The sequence below is a fragment of the Amblyomma mixtum genome, chromosome 8 (genome assembly GCF_055824585.1).
Source record: "Amblyomma mixtum isolate Tamu chromosome 8, ASM5582458v1, whole genome shotgun sequence".
Classification (NCBI taxonomy): domain Eukaryota; kingdom Metazoa; phylum Arthropoda; class Arachnida; order Ixodida; family Ixodidae; genus Amblyomma; species Amblyomma mixtum.
The window spans coordinates 25,415,822-25,434,330 of record NC_143019.1 but is presented as its reverse complement, the minus strand read 5'-3'; the positions used below and the strand labels follow the sequence as shown (position 1 = coordinate 25,434,330).

At 44.6% G+C, this 18,509-nt stretch overlaps 1 protein-coding gene across 1 annotated transcript; it reads left to right on the top strand.

Moving 5' to 3' along the window:
• The first annotated feature begins 2,444 nt into the window (after positions 1-2,444).
• Positions 2,445-16,526, top strand: LOC149331760 (uncharacterized). The gene is made up of 5 exons (XM_089556853.1): positions 2,445-2,569; positions 2,871-2,948; positions 7,210-7,306; positions 14,702-14,931; positions 15,650-16,526. Exons 2-5 carry the CDS (start codon positions 2,895-2,897, stop codon positions 16,037-16,039), a joined length of 771 nt encoding a protein of 256 aa, XP_089412979.1. The 5' UTR covers positions 2,445-2,569; positions 2,871-2,894; the 3' UTR covers positions 16,040-16,526.
• The last annotated feature ends 1,983 nt before the right edge of the window (positions 16,527-18,509 follow it).

Below are 18,509 nucleotides of genomic sequence, written 5' to 3'. Positions count from 1 at the left end.
CATGGCTTATCTCACGAGTGGCTAGTGTGCAAGGGGGAGAAATGGCTCATGTGCGGAAAAAAGTCTCATATAACAGGTGTTCGAACAGCGGCGGGAGGCGAGGCCAGTTAGTGTGACTCTTAGCGACGGGTCGGTAAAACTTGTACTAATGGGGACAAAAGTTGTACTAAACGGGACAAAACTCTCCAGGACGAATAGCCAGGAACAAATGCCGATAGTTCCGGTATTAGGCAGTAGATAAAAACTAAACTTGCGGAAGTGATAGTCGGACTCACGCGCTCCAATGTGGAGGAGTGAAAGCAGACGTTCGTTGGAAACGCGTCCTGGAGAGTTTTTTCCCCAATACTACTTGACCACTTTTCTGTCACTCATTTGCCTGCCGCTTCCAAGGGCGCGCCAAGCATGGGGGGCGCTTGATTTCGATGCACATATGATGCATGCCCGCTTTAAAGGACTGTGATTGTTTGGAGGGAAGTCCGTTTATACTTCTTCGCACATTCCCGGATATATTTCGACCCCGGACCGCATGAGTTACCGCTCATTTGGTGGCGCTAGCAACTGTCTTCTCAGCACATAACTGCATTCAACTGTAAGCTTTAAGTTTAGCAGAAACACTGTCGATATAAGACTGTTTATTGAAAACACTCGGGCGCACTCTGTAACATGCATTCAGAGGGGTGAAAGATCACCAAGTCAATAAAAGCCTACATAGGCGCCAACACATATGGTTTAATTCACTTATCTCCACGTGTATCGTGTTACGGCACACTTTGAATAGTGCATAATCGGTTTGTGAATTCTACACGCGATTTAGTAACCAGAGGTAACCTTGTAGTTGATGTTTCTTATTTTTATCCCAAGAAAATAATATCGAAGATAATAAGGAGGTTGCTCATCTGGGGTAAGGAATACGACATCTGTAGACCTGAATGTGTACAACGAGACTTCAAATATGGAGAAAAAACAGAAACACAACCAGCACCCAATATGTTTGGTATTTTTGGCAGACGCCTGTTTGTGTAGCAAGCTTGGGTCGTATCAGCTATCAACGAGCTAATGCTCTCGCTTCTCTTTCTCCAATGCTTCTCCGCAGCTGAACAATTTTGCTTTACAGCGCTCTGATCACAGTTTGAAGCCTCATACAACCCGCGCGAGATGGGCCCTCCTTCGATGACTTGCAGGTCGCCTGTTTGAACCCATATCACCTTTAATATTTGCCGTCTCATCTGCCGGCTTCTTGAGCTTTGTTAAGATCCCCTACTGATGACTACAGCTCGTTTTTTATTGCTGAATGATTATACCCTCGTTACAACGAAATTTAGAAAATGTACTCTTTGATTCAAGTTGTGGTCAGCATATGCAAATTCAACCCGATGCAAGCATTCAAGCGGGGGTGAGGTTGTACGAGGTAGTCTCTGCAGCATGTTTTCGCAAATATACTTCGACTGATGTAACCACTGACAAAATGCTCTTCGTACTCATAGTCAGGAGAACACTGTCGCTGAGGGAAAGGACCTTTCGGCACTCCTTGAGGCGAATTCCTTCTCTGCGAGCACTTCTTTGCGAGACCTGATATTTACAGCCAGGTGAAAACCACTTCTTGAACATATCGACAAATAAGTGTGAATTTTTTCATGAGCGAGTGCACAAGGAAAGGCAGCTAATATAATTCCACAATTGTACTCCAATTCCAAGGAAACGCGTGGGATGGTCCAACTCATCCTCTTACACCTCTAAGCTTAAGTGCCGGCATCGCTATTGGCGGCATGATGTCATGAAACGGCTCTCTGATTGGCCAAAAAGAGCAAACCAATCCCAGTTCGCGCCGCCGTAGCCTGCTTAGAGGCATCGAGGCGGCGAGTGACTGACTTCCTTTATCTGCCCAGCAAACACTTATCTCTGCGTTCGATAATCTGGACAGTGAGCGGTACGAAAGCTTCCACCTCCTCGGAATGAATCTGTTAAAGAAAGAAAACAGGTATATATAAAGGTTGGAGTCTTTGAATGTTGTTTGAGGCTGCAGTTCTTGCCGCGTGTACCGCTTTCCCATAGCAACGCTAGCATTATCGGTAGAGAGAGCCTGCTGAACGCTTGCCGTGACCCTATCGGCAGTACTAACTTCCGGTCACATTTTATTCTGTTTCATACATGAGGTGTAACGCTGTCTAAGCTGGCTCTCTTGTTCACGCTGCCTACATCCGCGATCAAAAAGTAGTGCGTTACTTGCGGTGAGCAAAACGCAATAAATGTTTTGCCTGCATGTTTATTCCATGATTCATTTGTCATGATCTTGATCAAATGCGCGATTATCACTGACGACACGCTGTCGCTTTGTCGCGTCTTGGACCACTCGGCCAGTAAACAAGCGCTCAGTAACACGCCTCCCATCAGGCGGACTACTTTCATACCTTTCACAGCGTTGCACCTCGAAAATGAAACGGAGCATAAGTGGTCGCTCTTGCCACACTGGCGCCGATCCGTCGGAGCACCTCTTTTTCTTCCACTGTACATATATAACTGCCGCTCACTTTTGTCCGCTAGCTTCCTGCTTGTGCCACTGGGCCCAGCTGTAAGTGGTAGGTCTCCCGAGCCCTTCTTCCGCCACCATGTTCTGAAGCTTTGACAAATACCGAAGCACGCGCAGTGCCCATTCTTTTCTATTAGTTCGAGAGACTGATGGGTGCACCTGTTTTCCACGAAATTCAAAAATCGTTCACTGAGCGCCAAATTGTAGTATTTAAGTAAGTGTTCGCGTTAGGAAAAATGGTTTATATTGTAATGTATAACCAAGGAGATAGCAAGGGTTTAGTAATATGTTAACGCCTTTACACACTTGTTCTTACGCTTCAATATTTTCACTTTTTTCGCAGAGTTTTGTCATCAACAGTCATCCGATGGCGGCTTTGGCTGTGGCGGCTGTAACTTTGACGGTTATTGCGACTTCAGTGGTAAGTTAACACGCCTGCATATGCGAAATGACTTTGTTATGGCACTCAGTAAAAAAGCTCGAAATGTAAAGAGCTCGTATAGCTTAGCACGTAACTTCCTATCTTGAAATAGCGCTACTGCTTCCTGCTTGGTATTCAGTAAGAAGGTGAGGGTGAAATAATTATTTTTAATGAGACCGAGTACACTGTTGCCTCAAAGTCATACCTGTGCTTAAATTCACATGTTTGTAGAAATATATATCTGTATAAATAGCACGACATGGAACGAACAGAGCTGATTGCGCGTGAAAATTATAGAACATGACAGAATTATTGGGGTGTTTTGGCTTCTGAGCATTTTTCTCGGGAACTGTTTGATCGAGCAACGCAGGTTTTCTTCAGTATGGTGCGAGCTTAATTTTCAATGCTCTCTGCCCAACTGGACTGGGACATTGCCGTTATAGTGCCACGATGCAACATAGTCCCCTGTCTACAATTATAGACGGCTGTGAGTCCCGGGGATGGCCCGTAGCGATAGCAACATGTAAGATAATTTTTGACGACGTTAGCCGTGGAAAGCTGCTCAAACATGGCGTTCGAGGGTGTAAGACACCAGCAGATAGGGACAGCATTGTGTTATTTGCACTCACGGAGTACGCGTATGACGTGCACGCAGTTATCGGTTACGGCCGCTCACATCCCTTATTAAGGGCCATATTTTGCAAAGGCAAGGCTACCTTCACCACGCCGTGCGCAATAAAATGAAGCACAATTTTTAGTCAGGCTTGACCCCAACGAATGTTCACATCGGGCCCCATAGTTGTAGCCTCAGTGAGAAAAAAGTCCGAGGGAACCGGAGTGCATTCGCAACTAAGCACATGTTGCCTTTCATAAAAAAGTAGAAAGGGTGTAGCTTAAACAATTCCATTTTTATGCAATAATGTGTACCTCGGTCACAATGGCCGGTGCTTGAACGTGCGTTATTCCAAGCGCGCCGATTTACTAGGCAGAGACTCTCGTGGTCGTCTCCCATATGTATCAACCGAGATGGGTCAGCGAATAAAAGGCGTTTATTGCAGTTAGCTCAGTGCTTTTATATCTCGAAGAGTTGGTGGGGGAGGGGGGGCGGGGGGGGGACAAACAAGGGGTCTTCCTTAATCCTCGCAACCATGACGAGCGGTGGCACCAGGCATGGCCCGTGCGCTCTTCACGATACACAGTACCCTGTCGAAACTCTAAATGCGCGCCACACTTTCCAAGCACCGCATCCAGTTCCGACATCAGGACGAGGTGACGCTTGATGTGATAGAAGCCTCTTTCGTTACGAAAAAGGTTAACCGGTTTGCCAATCAGTCTTGAGTGGCCTTGCCAGACAAAGAATTTCGCTGCATAGATAGCCGGCTACTTTCAACTCCTGACTAATAACTCACTGTAGTTATCCGCTTTTCTAATGGGTTTCACCTTCTCACCATGCGTCATTCGCTGTTTGCGGTGGTCGCCTGTACTTATACATTCCCCTTTTCGTTAAAATTTAAGTTGCACATCTGGTGACTTTTCCTCGCGTGTGTCCTGTTAGTTTGCGCTCTTTTTTCATCATGCATTTTTAACCTCTCCAACAATTTCTGCCAAAATTTTGTTCAGGCAACATGGCGGCGCCCGTCATGGCGAGGCGTCTAGCTTCACCACCGATTCGTCCTTGCCGCCACTCAGTCTCTTACCTTCACGGCAAACGAATGGTGAACGAAGCTTTCGCTTTGTCTGAACATGTTAACACAACAAAATTTCAGCGATAAAGCGTCCCAAATTTTCAGATTACTTCCGTGTGCCGGTACTCACCTATGGGGCAGAAACGTGGAGGCTAACAAAAAGGATTCCGCTTAAGTTAAGGAAACGCAGCGATCTGTAGAAAGAAAAATGGTAGGTGCAACGTTAAGAGATCGGAAGCGGGCGGAGTGGGTGAGAGAACAAACGCGGGTTAATGACATCCTCGTCGAAATCAACAGGAAGAAGTGGGCTTGGGGCAGGGCATGTAATGTGTACGCAAGATAATCCTTATGGGTAACAGAGTGGATTCCAAGAGAAGGCAAACATAGCAGGGGGCGGCAGAAAGTTAGGTGGGCGGATGAGATTAGGAAGTTTGCGGGGATACGGTGGCCGCAACTGGCGAAAGACAGGGTTAATTGGAGAAACATGGGAGAGGCCTTTGCCCTGCAGTGGACGTAGTCAAGCTTATGACGATGATGACTTCCGCGTTTACATAGCTGCTAGGTTAGGGCGCGCGCCGTCGGACGTCAGAGAGCTCGAAAGGTTCGAACAGGTAAACGATTCTGGTCTAAAAAGCGACCTCAAAGAATTGACATTGGGGAAGTTTTTTTTTGTTACTCATGCAGTAATTTTTATTGATCCGGACGTAAATGAAACGAAAAATACTTACATTTGCCAAAGTTAGCACTGCGTGTTCCGGCCGAAATGGCACTGCACATTGCAAACAATCCAAAAAAAGGTAAAAGAGTTCCTTGTATTTTGCATTCCTTTCGGTTATCACGTGCAACTTTAGTGCTACCGAAATGCGACCAGATATATGAAGAAAAACACATTCATGTTCTTATTTTTATTTTTTATCATTTATCTCCTCGGCCGTAATGACGCTCTATTAGTGTAATGTTCTCAAGACTACCCTTACAAAAAGGACTTTTGAGCTTCAGTTGACGCCTTGTTGAGCTCCTGTTGAATCAACTGGAAACCAACATGAACTCAATGTATGTTGAGCCTACTCAACACCTGCTACACGGAATTTTTGTTGAGCGTAGTCAAGAGATTTACTGTTGAGCAATTTCTGTTGGATTTAAGTTGAATCATCTCAAGGCAGCCGTTTCTAAGCCTAACTAAATGAAATCATTTCGACATCCATCGTGTAAACAGAACCTGATCACATTACACATATTAAGAACGCATGCAGCACCCGTTAAAACTCTCATAAACCGCTCAAAGTCATTTTCTTGCATAGAAAAAAGTGCACTATGCTCATTCAGGCATACCTACTTTGGAGGATTCGTATGTGCTCTCATAAAAAAGGGCGCTTAATTAATGCTTTAATTAAGTTGTTTACGAATAAATCAAGGTCCTCAAATAATAGACCGTTGCCTATGAGCTTCATTACTTCTACTACACATAAAATAAATAAATATTAAGAGTAATAACTGACATAACTTTGCTGATCGGCAGGCCATAACCTGCGCAGGTCCGGACACCCCTGAGTAGGACTATATAAGGGCGAAGCCGAGGTTGCATTAAAGATCAAGATGAACTCTGTCAGTTCTTTCTATAGCTTCGTGTGCAGTACTGTCCCATGCTCTTTATCTGATGGATGTGTAGGATGTGTATGTATATGTATGAATGTGTATGTATATATATATTTATATGCGTATGTGTGGAGCGCTACGTCACAGGGGGTGATGGCTTCACGTTAAGGAGAAATCGCAGCAATATGAATATACCGCCGAAAATTGCATTGGTAGTCGGTCCATCTGGCGCAATACGAATGCATTCCCAGGATTTTTTGCTTTTTTACCTCAGCAAAGATTCAGAATGGCGTGTTGATTCACTCCCGTAATTCCAACATGAATTCAACATGAACGCAAAGCAGAAATTTCATTGAGAATGCTCAACTCTAGCACAGTGGCCACTTTTCCAATGAGTTTCAACTCGGCCTCAACAATTCACCAACACTAGCCCATCCTTGTCACAACAAAAATTCAACATGGCATGTTGAGTCTGCTCATGAGAACTTCAACACTGTCTCAAGAAGCATTTTTGTAAGGGTATCTTTGTGGCCTGCTACTTCTTTCGGGCCCCGAAGCCTTGTGGCCCGCTATTCTAAATCTCTCTAACTTCCTTTGAGATGCCCTGAGTGTCTACCATTACATCTTTATTGTGGGCGACAATTTAATACCCTGAGCAGTTAGCCCACTTGAAATCGACGATATTGTGACTGAACACAAAAAGAAAACAACAAACGAGACTTTTAAAGCTCTTTTAAGCAGTACGTCGTGAACTAATGCAGGTAATTTGGACGGAAACCATGCCGAGAAAACTCCCGGGCAATGAGCGGTGACACTGTGCGCCGTAAATTCATTCCTGCATTCAAAAAATTCGCAGGCCACGATTACGATTCATGCGACGAAGTTAACAATTTAGCGATGTGGTTATGGTGCGTGCTCACAGTGTGATGATTTAAACTGTGCAAGCAATTAAGGTGAGTACGAAATGTCGTTATTTGCAGATCGGGACGGAATCCCTGGCTGTGAACTTAAAACGGAGAGAGGTGACTACATCCATGGGTAGGGACTCACCGGTGACAGAGGAGCAGAAATTCGTGGGTGAGAACGTCCCCTTAAGTGGCTGTTTAAGCTGGCATAGTTGGCAAAAACCCTGGCCCCTTTTGGTTTGAACTAACATCGATCACTGCCTGGAAGCACAGTCGTAGCAGTCAGCGGGGGAGAACCGTAAACACATACCCGATCACTTCGAAGGGCGAAGAGCTGAAAGAGCACCAGTCGCTTTTATTATTCCATCGAAACCGCCTTTTTTTTTATTTCATGCAGTACTGTTTTCAAAAATCTTGGTGCAAGTAGGAAGTTGAACAAAGTATTCATTTGTGCATTATTTTTCTCTCTTTTCATTCGTACCAACATTCCTTGCTATTAACAACGCATACCATTAAAAAGTGAACAGAGCTATCTTTCTAATGAGCTAAAAACTTTTTATGATAAGTGGAAAGAGTAGAGCGATCGTGTGGACATGAAAGATGTCCAGCAGCCGTGTTCTACAGAAAATTCGACAACGCCATCGCCGGCGCTGTCGTGAGCGGAAAACCCCGTGCCCCACCTATCCCTATGTCACGTGACCCTGTGACGTCATCACAACGTACCCACCGTAGCAGGCTGCAACCTGCGTGCCGGATTTGAAGCAAACTGCCCACCGCGACACGTAGGAGTTAAATTATATATAGACCGCGATGTTACTCATTAAGAGCAACTTGTCACAAGCCCCACCTGGTGGCTGGGTTTGAAACATCCACCTGCCGGTGCAGTGGCGCATCGCTTAACCGGTGGATCATTGCGCCAGTGTTGTTTGATGACTACCCTCGATCTATGAATTTAAATTTCGCAGATATGAGCACGCATGCGGAATCTAGGCGATAGAGAAGGAGTACTTCCGGGAGGGATCTCTAATAATATTTCATCGTACTCTCAAGGCAACGTCAAGCATCATGTGAAGCTAAAAGAAAAGACAGTATCCGCTTCGCCGAAGTAATACGCAGAGAGGACTCCAGGTCACTCAACCAAGGTACCCATTACCGCTATAAAAACATACATTATGAAAACATACCAGCCTTGTAGCATATCAACAAACACTCGCCAAAGTCATACAAGAAAAACAAACATAAAAGCATTGACGTTTATGCAAACTTCAATGCTTTTATGTTTGTTTTTCTTGTATGACATTAGCGAGTGTTTGTTCATAAGCTAAATTTCCCTCGCCAGACGGGCTTTCGTCGAACCCTCAACAATACCAGCCATGTCTTGGAAGCATTCACATTTCTCTGGTTTTCTTAGAACCATGCCATGGATTCTGCAGTATCGAACTGCAGCAGGGACACAGCGTTCTCCTACAAACGGAATCAAAAGCCTTGGCTAAATCCAAGAAGAGAGCATATGCGATCTGGTTTTGCTTAAGAGTTTCATGCAGAAAATCTGACAGGCTATCAAAAAGCACGTGAGTACCGCTGCCTTCTGTGAATACGTATTAAGAGGGCGCAAGCAAAAGGTGTGCTTTTCTACGAAACTACACGACATCAAAAACTTAATAATAATAATAATAATAATAATAATAATAATAATAATAATAATAATAATAATAATAATAATAATAATAATAATAATAATAATAATAATAATAATGCTTCTTTCACCACAAAAATACATATGGTGACAGGATGCCCACAGCAAAAGCTGCCTTTTGGACACCTTGACATGGCATTAACATCCAGCCGCTAAATTTGGCAGCAAAACAGTTCGTCAAGTAACTTTCAGTTCGTATGTAATAAACAATATTGCACACGATCACGACAGGTACTTCTGTAAGAAGGATAAAATGACGTACATGAAATAAACAAACGAAATAACACATATAATTTGCTTTAGAAACGCAATGGAGAGTCAGTAAAAAGTATGCTAACAGTTTCTTGTACGAGGCGAATCTTCGGACAATATTCTTAAAAGGGCATTTAGCAGACGTGGTAGTACTTTTTCTAGCTTTTAATTGAAAGCGGCATGTTGTTCTCTATATTTTAATATGACACTGATCGACGTTTCTTGCCTAGTGTATTTATTTATTATTCCTCAAAGGTCCCTTTCGGGACATTACATGAGGGGTGGGGATAACACGGCAAAACAAAAATATTATACATTAATAAGAAATGGACAAATATTACATTGATGAATGGGCTTCCTCGATGGTGGTCTTGAAAAGTCGGTGAATCATGATGGTGGCCACTTCAGCAGGGAGGTTATTCCAGTCACGGGCAGTCTTTAAGAAAAATGATTGCTGGAATGTGGTGGTATGGGCACGTTCAGGGTAAACAGCGTTCGGGTGGTTATGGCGGGAAATGCGATGGACACGTGGAATGAATTGGTTAGCTTCTGTAAAGTTGTGGAAGAATTTATGAAATAAGCAAAGACGTGCTGTGTTCCGACGGGTGACTAGTGTAGGCAATTGCAATCGTGATTTCAGACCTGAGATGCTGGTATGATAGGAGTAGTCAGATGAGATGAACCTCGCGGCACTATTCTGAACAGACTCAATGGTATTAATTAGGTTAGTCTGATGGGGATCCCAGACAGAGTTAGCATATTCAAGTTTAGGTCTGACGAAAGTCTTGTAAGCGAGCGATTTGAGAGAAATTGGTGCTAGAGCAAGGTTGCGCCGAAGATACCCAAGGACACTGTTTGCGGAGTTAGTTATGTTGGTGATATGGAGAGTCCAAGTTAGATCACGAGAGATATGGACGCCTAAGTATTTGTAATGACTGACGGAAGAAATTGGGCAGTTATTAATAGTGTACACTGGCGCGATGAAGTTGGGGCGACGGTGAAAAGAAATCAGTGAGGTCTTTGAAATATTAAGAGACATGAGCCACGTGTTACACCAATGTTGCACTTTTGAAAGGTCTTCTTGAAGAGTGACGATATCTGAAGAATTTGTTATGGGGCGATATATGACACAATCATCAGCAAACAGTCGGGCGTTGGAAGAAAGACTAAGTGGAAGATCATTAATATATATTAGGAAAAGAAGGGGACCTAGTACACTTCCCTGTGGGACGCCAGACTTCACAGGTGAAAGAGATGATGAGTGACTATTAGCAAATACGAACTGATGACGGTCAGTTAAAAAGGCACGAATCCAATTAACGATGAAGGGGTGCAGATTCAGACGGGAGAGTTTGTGTATTAAGCGACCATGAGAAACTTTATCGAACGCCTTTTCGAAATCAAGGAACACAGCGTCACAATGAATATTACGGTCTAAGTACGAGTGTAAATTGTGTAGGAAAAGGGCAAGCTGTGTCTCACATGAGCGACCTTTAAGGAATCCATGTTGATTAGGATGGAAGAAATTTACAGAAGTTAAAAAGGCAGCAACATGCGAGTACAAAATATGCTCCATGATTTTGCAGCAAACGCAGGTGAGTGAAATCGGGCGATAATTTAACGGGGATGAACGGTTACCTTTTTTGAACACTGGAATGATTTTGCCGATACGCCAGTCACGTGGTAAAGATCCTGATGATAGCGATTGCTGAAAAATGAGCGACAAGATCACACTGCTAATATCTTTAGTATTCTTCAGAACTTTTGAATTTATGGCGTCGATACCTGAGGACGAAGTATTGGTTAGCGACTCAATAATTTTTGCAATGCCTTGAGGTTCAAATGATATGCTTTCCATGACTGGATGATCCAAAAATGGGATATCGGGAAGGTTATCGGCAGGCTCATTGGTGAACACAGAAGAAAACGCAGAGTTAAGGACACTCGCCACATCAGAATCATTAATCGGAAATCCGGAATTATCACAGAGCGTAATGACAGAAGGTTCATGAGGCATGATGGTTTTCCAAAATCGCTTGGGGTTATTTTGTAGCATTGATGGTAAAGTGTTGGAGAAGAAGGTACGTTTTGCTTGCGCTGTTTGAGTGTTGTAGTGTTTTTCGGCGCTGTAATACTTCGTCCATGCTAGGGGAGAGTTAGTGAGCTTAGCCTTTCGAAATAAGCGTTTTTTCTTGTTATTTAGTCGTTTTAGCGATACGTTAAACCATGGGGAACCAGCCCGCTCGGTTATTTCTATTGTTGGTATATATAGCTTTAAGAGACGCTGAAATTCCGATTTGAAAAGTATCCAGTTTGATTCGACGGAGCGAGAAGGAAACCCAGGTGTAAACTTATCTAAGAAGGCTGTTAAGTCGCGATTTATGCTTACGTAATTGCCTTTATCATAAAGTGTAATTGTCTTTTTAATTCTTTTGTGATTATTCATGCTGCAAGAGAAGGTAGTGTGAACTGCCAAATGATCACTCAGGCCATGCATACAAGTTATGGAGGAAAAATTATCTGGATGAGTCGTTAGAACAAGGTCCAAAATGTTGGCGGAGTGATCTGTTACACGCGTAGGAGTGGTAACTAACTGTGTTAAACCGAACGTAAGGCACGTGTTTAGGAATTCGCTTGGTAGTGTACATTTGGTTAGCATGGACGCTGTATCAGACCAGTTTATTGACGGAAAGTTGAAATCGCCAAAGAGCATGATAGGAGTGTTTTGGTGTGTGGTGGTGATGGTGCTCAACGCGTCATGGAAGAGAGGTACAAAGGAACTATCATAACTGGGCGGGCGGTAGCAGACACCAAAGATGACGTTTGGAAAAATTTCAGTGCAAATGAGCCAAATCATTTCAAGCGGGGATGAGATAGCTAAGCGGGAACAACGCAGTTCCGATTTCGTGGCTATAAGGACACCACCACCGCGCATGCTGTCATCTCTGTCTTTGCGAAAAACGTCAAAACCTGATAGTGAAGGCAGAATCTCAGAGTCACGAATGTTTGAACTAAGCCACGTTTCTGTTAGTAAAACGATATTGGAAGAAGACGAAGAAATTAGGCTGCATAAGCGATCTCGTTTAGGGATGACACTTCGAATATTGGCTAACAAAACTGATAAAGGATATGGGTCATGATGGCTGGTTTTGCGCTTTGTTGTGACTGGTTGCTATTTTGTTAGTTCAATAACTTTGTCGGAATCATGGTCAAACACGTAAATCTTGTTTCCCACGAGCAGCCTGTCGTATCGCAGTTTAAATTTTGTGCTGAGATTTAGACTAAGGCCGAATTCGACGAGGCGTTTACGAGCAAGTCGTGTTCGGGGCGAGAAATCCTCAGCAATACTGAAGCGACTGTTTTTCAGCTTGCCACTTGCAGAGATTATGCGCTGCTTATCCTTGAAATGAGCAAACTTAACAATTATTGGCCTAGTCTTGCCGTTTTGAAAGCCACCTAACCGATGAGCGCGCTCAATATTTCGTGGTTCAACAGATTCTTCCAGCTGCTCCGCACAAAGGTCGATGACATGTTTCTCGGAAACATCCCATGATTCCTTGCCTTTGTCTTCCAGACCGTAAAATATCAAATTACATCGACGTGACCTGTTTTCCGCTTCGTCAATCCGGGCAGACAATGTCAAGACGAAATCCTTACACTCCTTAGTCGTTGCCCTGATGCTCTCTACTTCATTTTTGACATCAGAGAAGCACGCGCAATCGGTTTCAATTTTCGTCAGTCGCGTTTTCAGTTCATTAAAAGTTAATTCATGTTCGGTTAAAGTGGAGCGAATGGTTTTCAATTCTCCAAGCATAGCTGCCTGCCCGGACTTGATTTCACGTATCCCTTCTAGCAGTTGGGCAAAATCATCATGAGGAGGTCCAGGATTAGTCTCTACTTCACCAGCTAATAACAGTAACTTCAATAGCATGCAGGCACAGTCGTACATAATGAGACAAGAGCTGCGTGGGCCCGGCAGCACGAATAGACAACGGTTGCTAGTACGCTTAGCATAGAGGCAATAACAATTCGTTACCTGCACAGCGAAGAAGCGAGGCAGGTTAGTGATGCCCATCGTAGATGTGCTGCCGAGCCCACTGAAGGGTGCGCCGATGTGCGAAGGGAATATATTGGCTGTCCGTGATGGCGATAGCATGACTGAAGTTCCGGTGACCAGATGAGAAGATAGCCACGGCCTTTGATCCAGAGAAGGGAGGTGGGGTTGCGCACACTGGGATGCGCAGCCGTCAAATGATGCAGCGGCTTCCGAGAGACGCAGTTTCTCCGGGTACATCGATGGCTTGGGCGTGAAGTTGAAGTCGTAGTCCACAGGCTCGGAACGAGCGACGCAACGGGGCATCGACCACGGGCCAGGCGGAACGCTTGGTAGCGCACCTGTCACAAGGGCAGGACCGGAGACCTGCCCGCCGAAGGAGCCCAGGGACTGAAGCCACCAGATGCCAAGGCACTGCACAGCGAAGAAGCGAGGCAGGTTAGTGATGCCCATCGTAGATGTGCTGCCGAGCCCACTGAAGGGTGCGCCGATGTGCGAAGGGAATATATTGGCTGTCCGTGATGGCGATAGCATGACTGAAGTTCCGGTGACCAGATGAGAAGATAGCCACGGCCTTTGATCCAGAGAAGTGTACTAGTGTACTTTGCAACTTGGCTCAGTGTTAGCCAGTTCATGAAGAAAACACTTTTTATTACTAATTTCGCGTTTTAAAGTCTGGTATAAATAGCTTGGTGACCGGAAGCATCTCATGTTTAGGTAAACGCACTTGCACGTGGAATGTTCTAGGGGTTCTAGCGCAAAATGCTAGGGGTAATATAGTATACTTGAGTTCGAAATGAAAAAATAAGTTCTACTGCTATGTTAAGACCTTCACATGCTTAGTCTCCCAGTGTACGCCTCTAGCATGTGCTCTCATTTTTGTTCGTTCGTGCTTTCGCTGTTTACACAAGTGCCGTTCCGCAAAGGTGAAGTGATGCATGCTTCGCTCCTGTGGTTAGGCTTGCCTGTATAAATTGCACTTGTGCACCGGAATACACCTTACGACGAGCCGTGCTGCGTCGTTAAAGCACTACTTAAAGCAAACTTAAAGCATTAGCAGTTGTATAGCTGGTGCTGTAATGATTGAATTTAATGATTTTAATGGCGACATGCTACTGCGGCAAGGTTGCCACTTGCAGTGTGGGGCAGGCAGTGACGTCATCACCCTCCCATCCAATCAGGAACTTTTGGGACTGACGGAGGAGTAATCGTGTCATGTTAAGTCTGATGGTCGGGCTCTAACGGTGAGCCGCTTCTGGACTGGGCATCGGTGGCGATGATGCTCGAAGCCTGTGGGAGTGAACTGCAGGGTAAAGAAGAGGGAAATAAGAGAGGGCCAGTGCGGCGCCTGCTTTACCCATGTTCGGAAATGGCCTGGGGCAAACTCAGAACGGGTTTGGCCCACTCCTAAAATTTGGGTGGCCCAATGTGATTTCGTAGAATATTTCGTGCTTAGCAATGCTAAGCCTTCAGCCATTTTTTTACTTATCTTAATTTGTTCGTCAGCAGTTAATCCGCTTCAATGCACTATGACGATTTGTTTACTCGGGCTGTTTTAATTTCAGGGCGCATACTGCGTCAAAGAAGAGACAGCGTTCCGACAGCGGTCGAAAACCGCCTGGAAAAGAACCTGGACGCAAAACTCTACGATATGCTACCCATGTACGCCTCCCGACTGAAGCCTGAAAATCAGGGCCCGTACTCTCAGCCTTACATGGTTGCTGGTCTCAACTGGCTTCGGCGAAATGGACCGCTCCGTGGTGCCTCCCAGGACGAAATATTAATGGAATCTGTGGTACGTTTTGCCTGCACGTGATGCGTTATTAGTTGTGTACAAATCTACAAACAGAAAACATGTCTCGCACCAGTGGTTCATTGTATTTGTGCATCTGGATTTTTGCTTACGAGATATTAAATTTTAGTGAGGGCACAAGCCTGCAGACAACATTTCAGCCATATCGATATGCAGCAGTAAGGCAATTTATATGGGCTACAAAGAGCCGGCAAGTGTTTGAATGAACTGAGTGTCGTTGTCTGACTTCACCCAAAGTGCTTTTGTTGTTGCAGACTGTCGCACGTGAATTTACGCAGCTTTTGGACAGTACTCGAAATATACAACGGGACTTTCGTTATATAAAACATTAAATTTCTTTTGCGCCAATAAACGGACTGTAGGTTTTTGAACAGAAACAGTGGAAGAAAAAAATAAGTGCTAAAAAAACTCGGTAGATGTCTTAAAACTAGAAATTTCCGAACACCTTCTCGATTGTTTAGAATGAACGGGAATTATCGCTAAGAGTAGGCTGAGTTAACACCGCACCCATGCGGTGCTACTAAGTCGCCGCTTTAAGCTTACCTGTTTTCACGCTTATATCTCTTTAAGAGAGTTATTCAAGTAACAGCTCAACCGGAAACTTCTGCAGGCAAGCGCCGCTAGAACCCAATATATTCTAGACGGGCCTGTAAAATAGGGACATGTGATTAACTGTTTGATGGACCCGCATTCTTCGCAGGTGGTGCAAGTTAACCTGACGTCCGAAAAGCCTCTGGTAACATCTCTTCAATGGGACATTGGATTCGGCAGCTCATGCAATGTTACACATCACGGCCTGAGCATTCTGCTTGAGATCCCATTTCACATTCAGGATATCCATATGATGACTGATAACGGCTGTATAGCGTATCCTATCATTAGTCAAATGCCTATAACGTTCTCACTTTCGTCTCCACGAACCACTGTCGACTGCCGAGATGACAGAGAGGGCGACGAACTATCGCAAAGCGCGCAGCACACCCAAGCGGAAATGTTCGCCACAGCCGCCATCCAGAAGTCTTTGGCAGAGGACCACATCGTACCTGCGATCACGAACAAGCTGCGTGATGAGCTGACACCAAAACTCTAGCTGAAGCAGGCGAGAATTTCCATAAGGAGACAATGAACACACACCGCGCTGCGTGTTACCAGCAGTGAGAGCAAAATATGTGTGTCAAGTGGTCGCATACCTTCCTTCCTTTGTGAGCAGCTGCATTAGTACCATTGTATAGCGACCATTAGCTACTGCAGCCTTTCAAATAATTTTTTTGTATAAAGCGTCCCATTTTGGCCCTTGGCTGTTGTGAAGTTATAAGACTGTTCGCGTCTGGGAACTGGTTTATAAGTGCTCTTATTGTTCTTTTCTTTTTCCATGCCCGTCAAGATGTTTGCGTCGCTGCGCTGGGCTGATTATTGTCTTTTATTAGCTTCTGTGTGCTTCACAGTTAAATTATGCGTGGGAAATTATGATTGCAAGTTCTGGAGTGCCACAAATACTGTCGCATGCCGTTGTCCGCCGTACAGGGGATGTGAACCTTGTCGAGCCTCAGCCGCCTTCGTTCTTGCTCCCTCTATGTCTGTCTTTTTTATGATGAAAATAAAGTAATTGTACTACATGCCGGCAATAGCGCGTAATACTGTTTATAGCAAGCGCTTCGCAATGTCATACGCATTGAGCATACCGCTCTCACCTTAGCTCGCTGATTTTGAAGCTCCAGAGACGAAGAGTCCTTCTCTAAGGGAATAGGACGGCAGGATTTGGTACAATTTTTCTAATCGTGAATATCTACGACGCGTCCCGGGGCCGTTTTGGACTCCTTTTCAAGGATGACAATAGAGGGGGAAGAGGGAACTCTGCCAAAGCTCTGGGAAATCATGGTCACCTTTGGTGTCACCTGAGAGTGGAGGAACTACGAGCCAAGTACAGGCGGGGACAAAAGTAAACGGAGCACGCAACTGTCTTCGAATATTTTTCACGCGTCACCTAATTGAAATTTCCAGCAGTGGTGCGCGCATGCTGGTAGCGGAGGTTGGTGGGCTTTCTTGTAGACAGACAACGCTTCTTCGTTGCCGATGGAGAAAGCGTGATTGCACTTCGAACGCAATAGCGTACTCCGTTTACTTATGGCCGCGCCTATACGCACAACACCGGTTGGCAGGGTGGAGGGAATGCGCTTCTAAGAGTTGTGGCAGCTTGACATGTCGGCGCCGCGTATGAAACATTGAGATTTCTTAGCCTCTCTAACTGTGTTGTGTATGTATGACTAGCCACGAAGTTGTTGGTTGTAGGCTTTTGAATTATGAAAATCCTTTGTAGCGACACTGTTTGTTTTGTGACAGCGCAGCGCTCAGTGTCAAACTTACGGACGTCGTTCTTATGCTGGCTAAGCCCTCAACCTAAAAACTTTGTTTTGCCGACGATTGTGGTGGAGAAGTTTCCAACAGGACCATAATCATACCGATATGATCCTGAGGATTAAGAAGTGAAGGAAGAGAATCGCGTCTTTCTACAAAGCAGTTTCCGACCAGATCGCATCTTTCTGGCCGCACAGGCCAGAATTCTTGCCCGTGCTGTGACACTTCCCTAAAATTCTTTGCACTTGCTTTCGAAGACTAATGCTAAAGAGAGATGAAAGATGCAACCTAATGGGATACTTCGAATGCAATATAATAATACAGACGAAGACCCGTTTATCAGTCGGCAATAACGGTTCATATACCTTCCCTCAAGACTGCTCATACGTCGACTCGGCACACTAAAAGGTACAATGTCAGTATGCTAATAGCTCCATAGATGCCCATAAGCCATAGAATAATAAAACTAATTTCTGCGTTAAAAATGATTTCGCTGTCATACGAGCGCACAAGTTCAATTGCTACATCTTGCAAATACCGAACCCAATTTTTCAAGCTCATTTTAATCGCAAATTGTACATTCATCATTAAAGTATCCTAGAGCAGGATAAATTTTTATGCCGACTTCAGTTACCTCCAGTAAACTGATTCAACTAAATCCAGCAAAAGCAACAAAATTTCCAGTCTCTGAGGAAACTACTGAACCTACGCAGGTCAATGCAGAAGTCAGCACGGAAACTGTAAATCGATCAATGTAGTTATCAAGTTTGTGCGGTAATATCTGGTGGTTTATTTTACGTATCGAAGGCTGTCCCTAGGCCGACAAAGTAGTAAGTTATAATTTTTATTTTATTAGATACTAAATAAATTGATAAGGTACGAGTTGGTTTGTAGTACTGCCCCTTTCATTACAAAAACCTCTCTGAGCCGTGCTTAACAATTGCGTTTCCTGCACATCGACGTCATGACCAAATGGGCTATTTTTTATAATGCTCGCTGGAGATTTTAGTATTTGGATCAGTGTTTTATTTTACTTATGGGGTTTAACTCCCCAAGCTCCTGTGGCTATGAGGGACGCCGTAGTGAAGGGCTCCGGAACATTCGGCTTCCTGGGGTTCTTTACCGTGCACGGACATCGCACAGTACATGGGCCTCTAGCATTTCGCCTTCATAGAAATGCGTCCGCCGTGGCCGGGATCGAACCC

Excerpts from the sequence above, each read along its gene's own strand:
- LOC149331760 (XM_089556853.1), top strand. The coding sequence starts at position 2,895 with ATGGCGGCTTTGGCTGTGGCGGCTGTAACTTTGACGGTTATTGCGACT. Across the intron at positions 7,307-14,701 it reads AGAGGAGCAGAAATTCGTGG|GGCGCATACTGCGTCAAAGA; the intron begins GTGAGAACGTCC and ends TTTTAATTTCAG. Across the intron at positions 14,932-15,649 it reads AAATATTAATGGAATCTGTG|GTGGTGCAAGTTAACCTGAC; the intron begins GTACGTTTTGCC and ends CATTCTTCGCAG.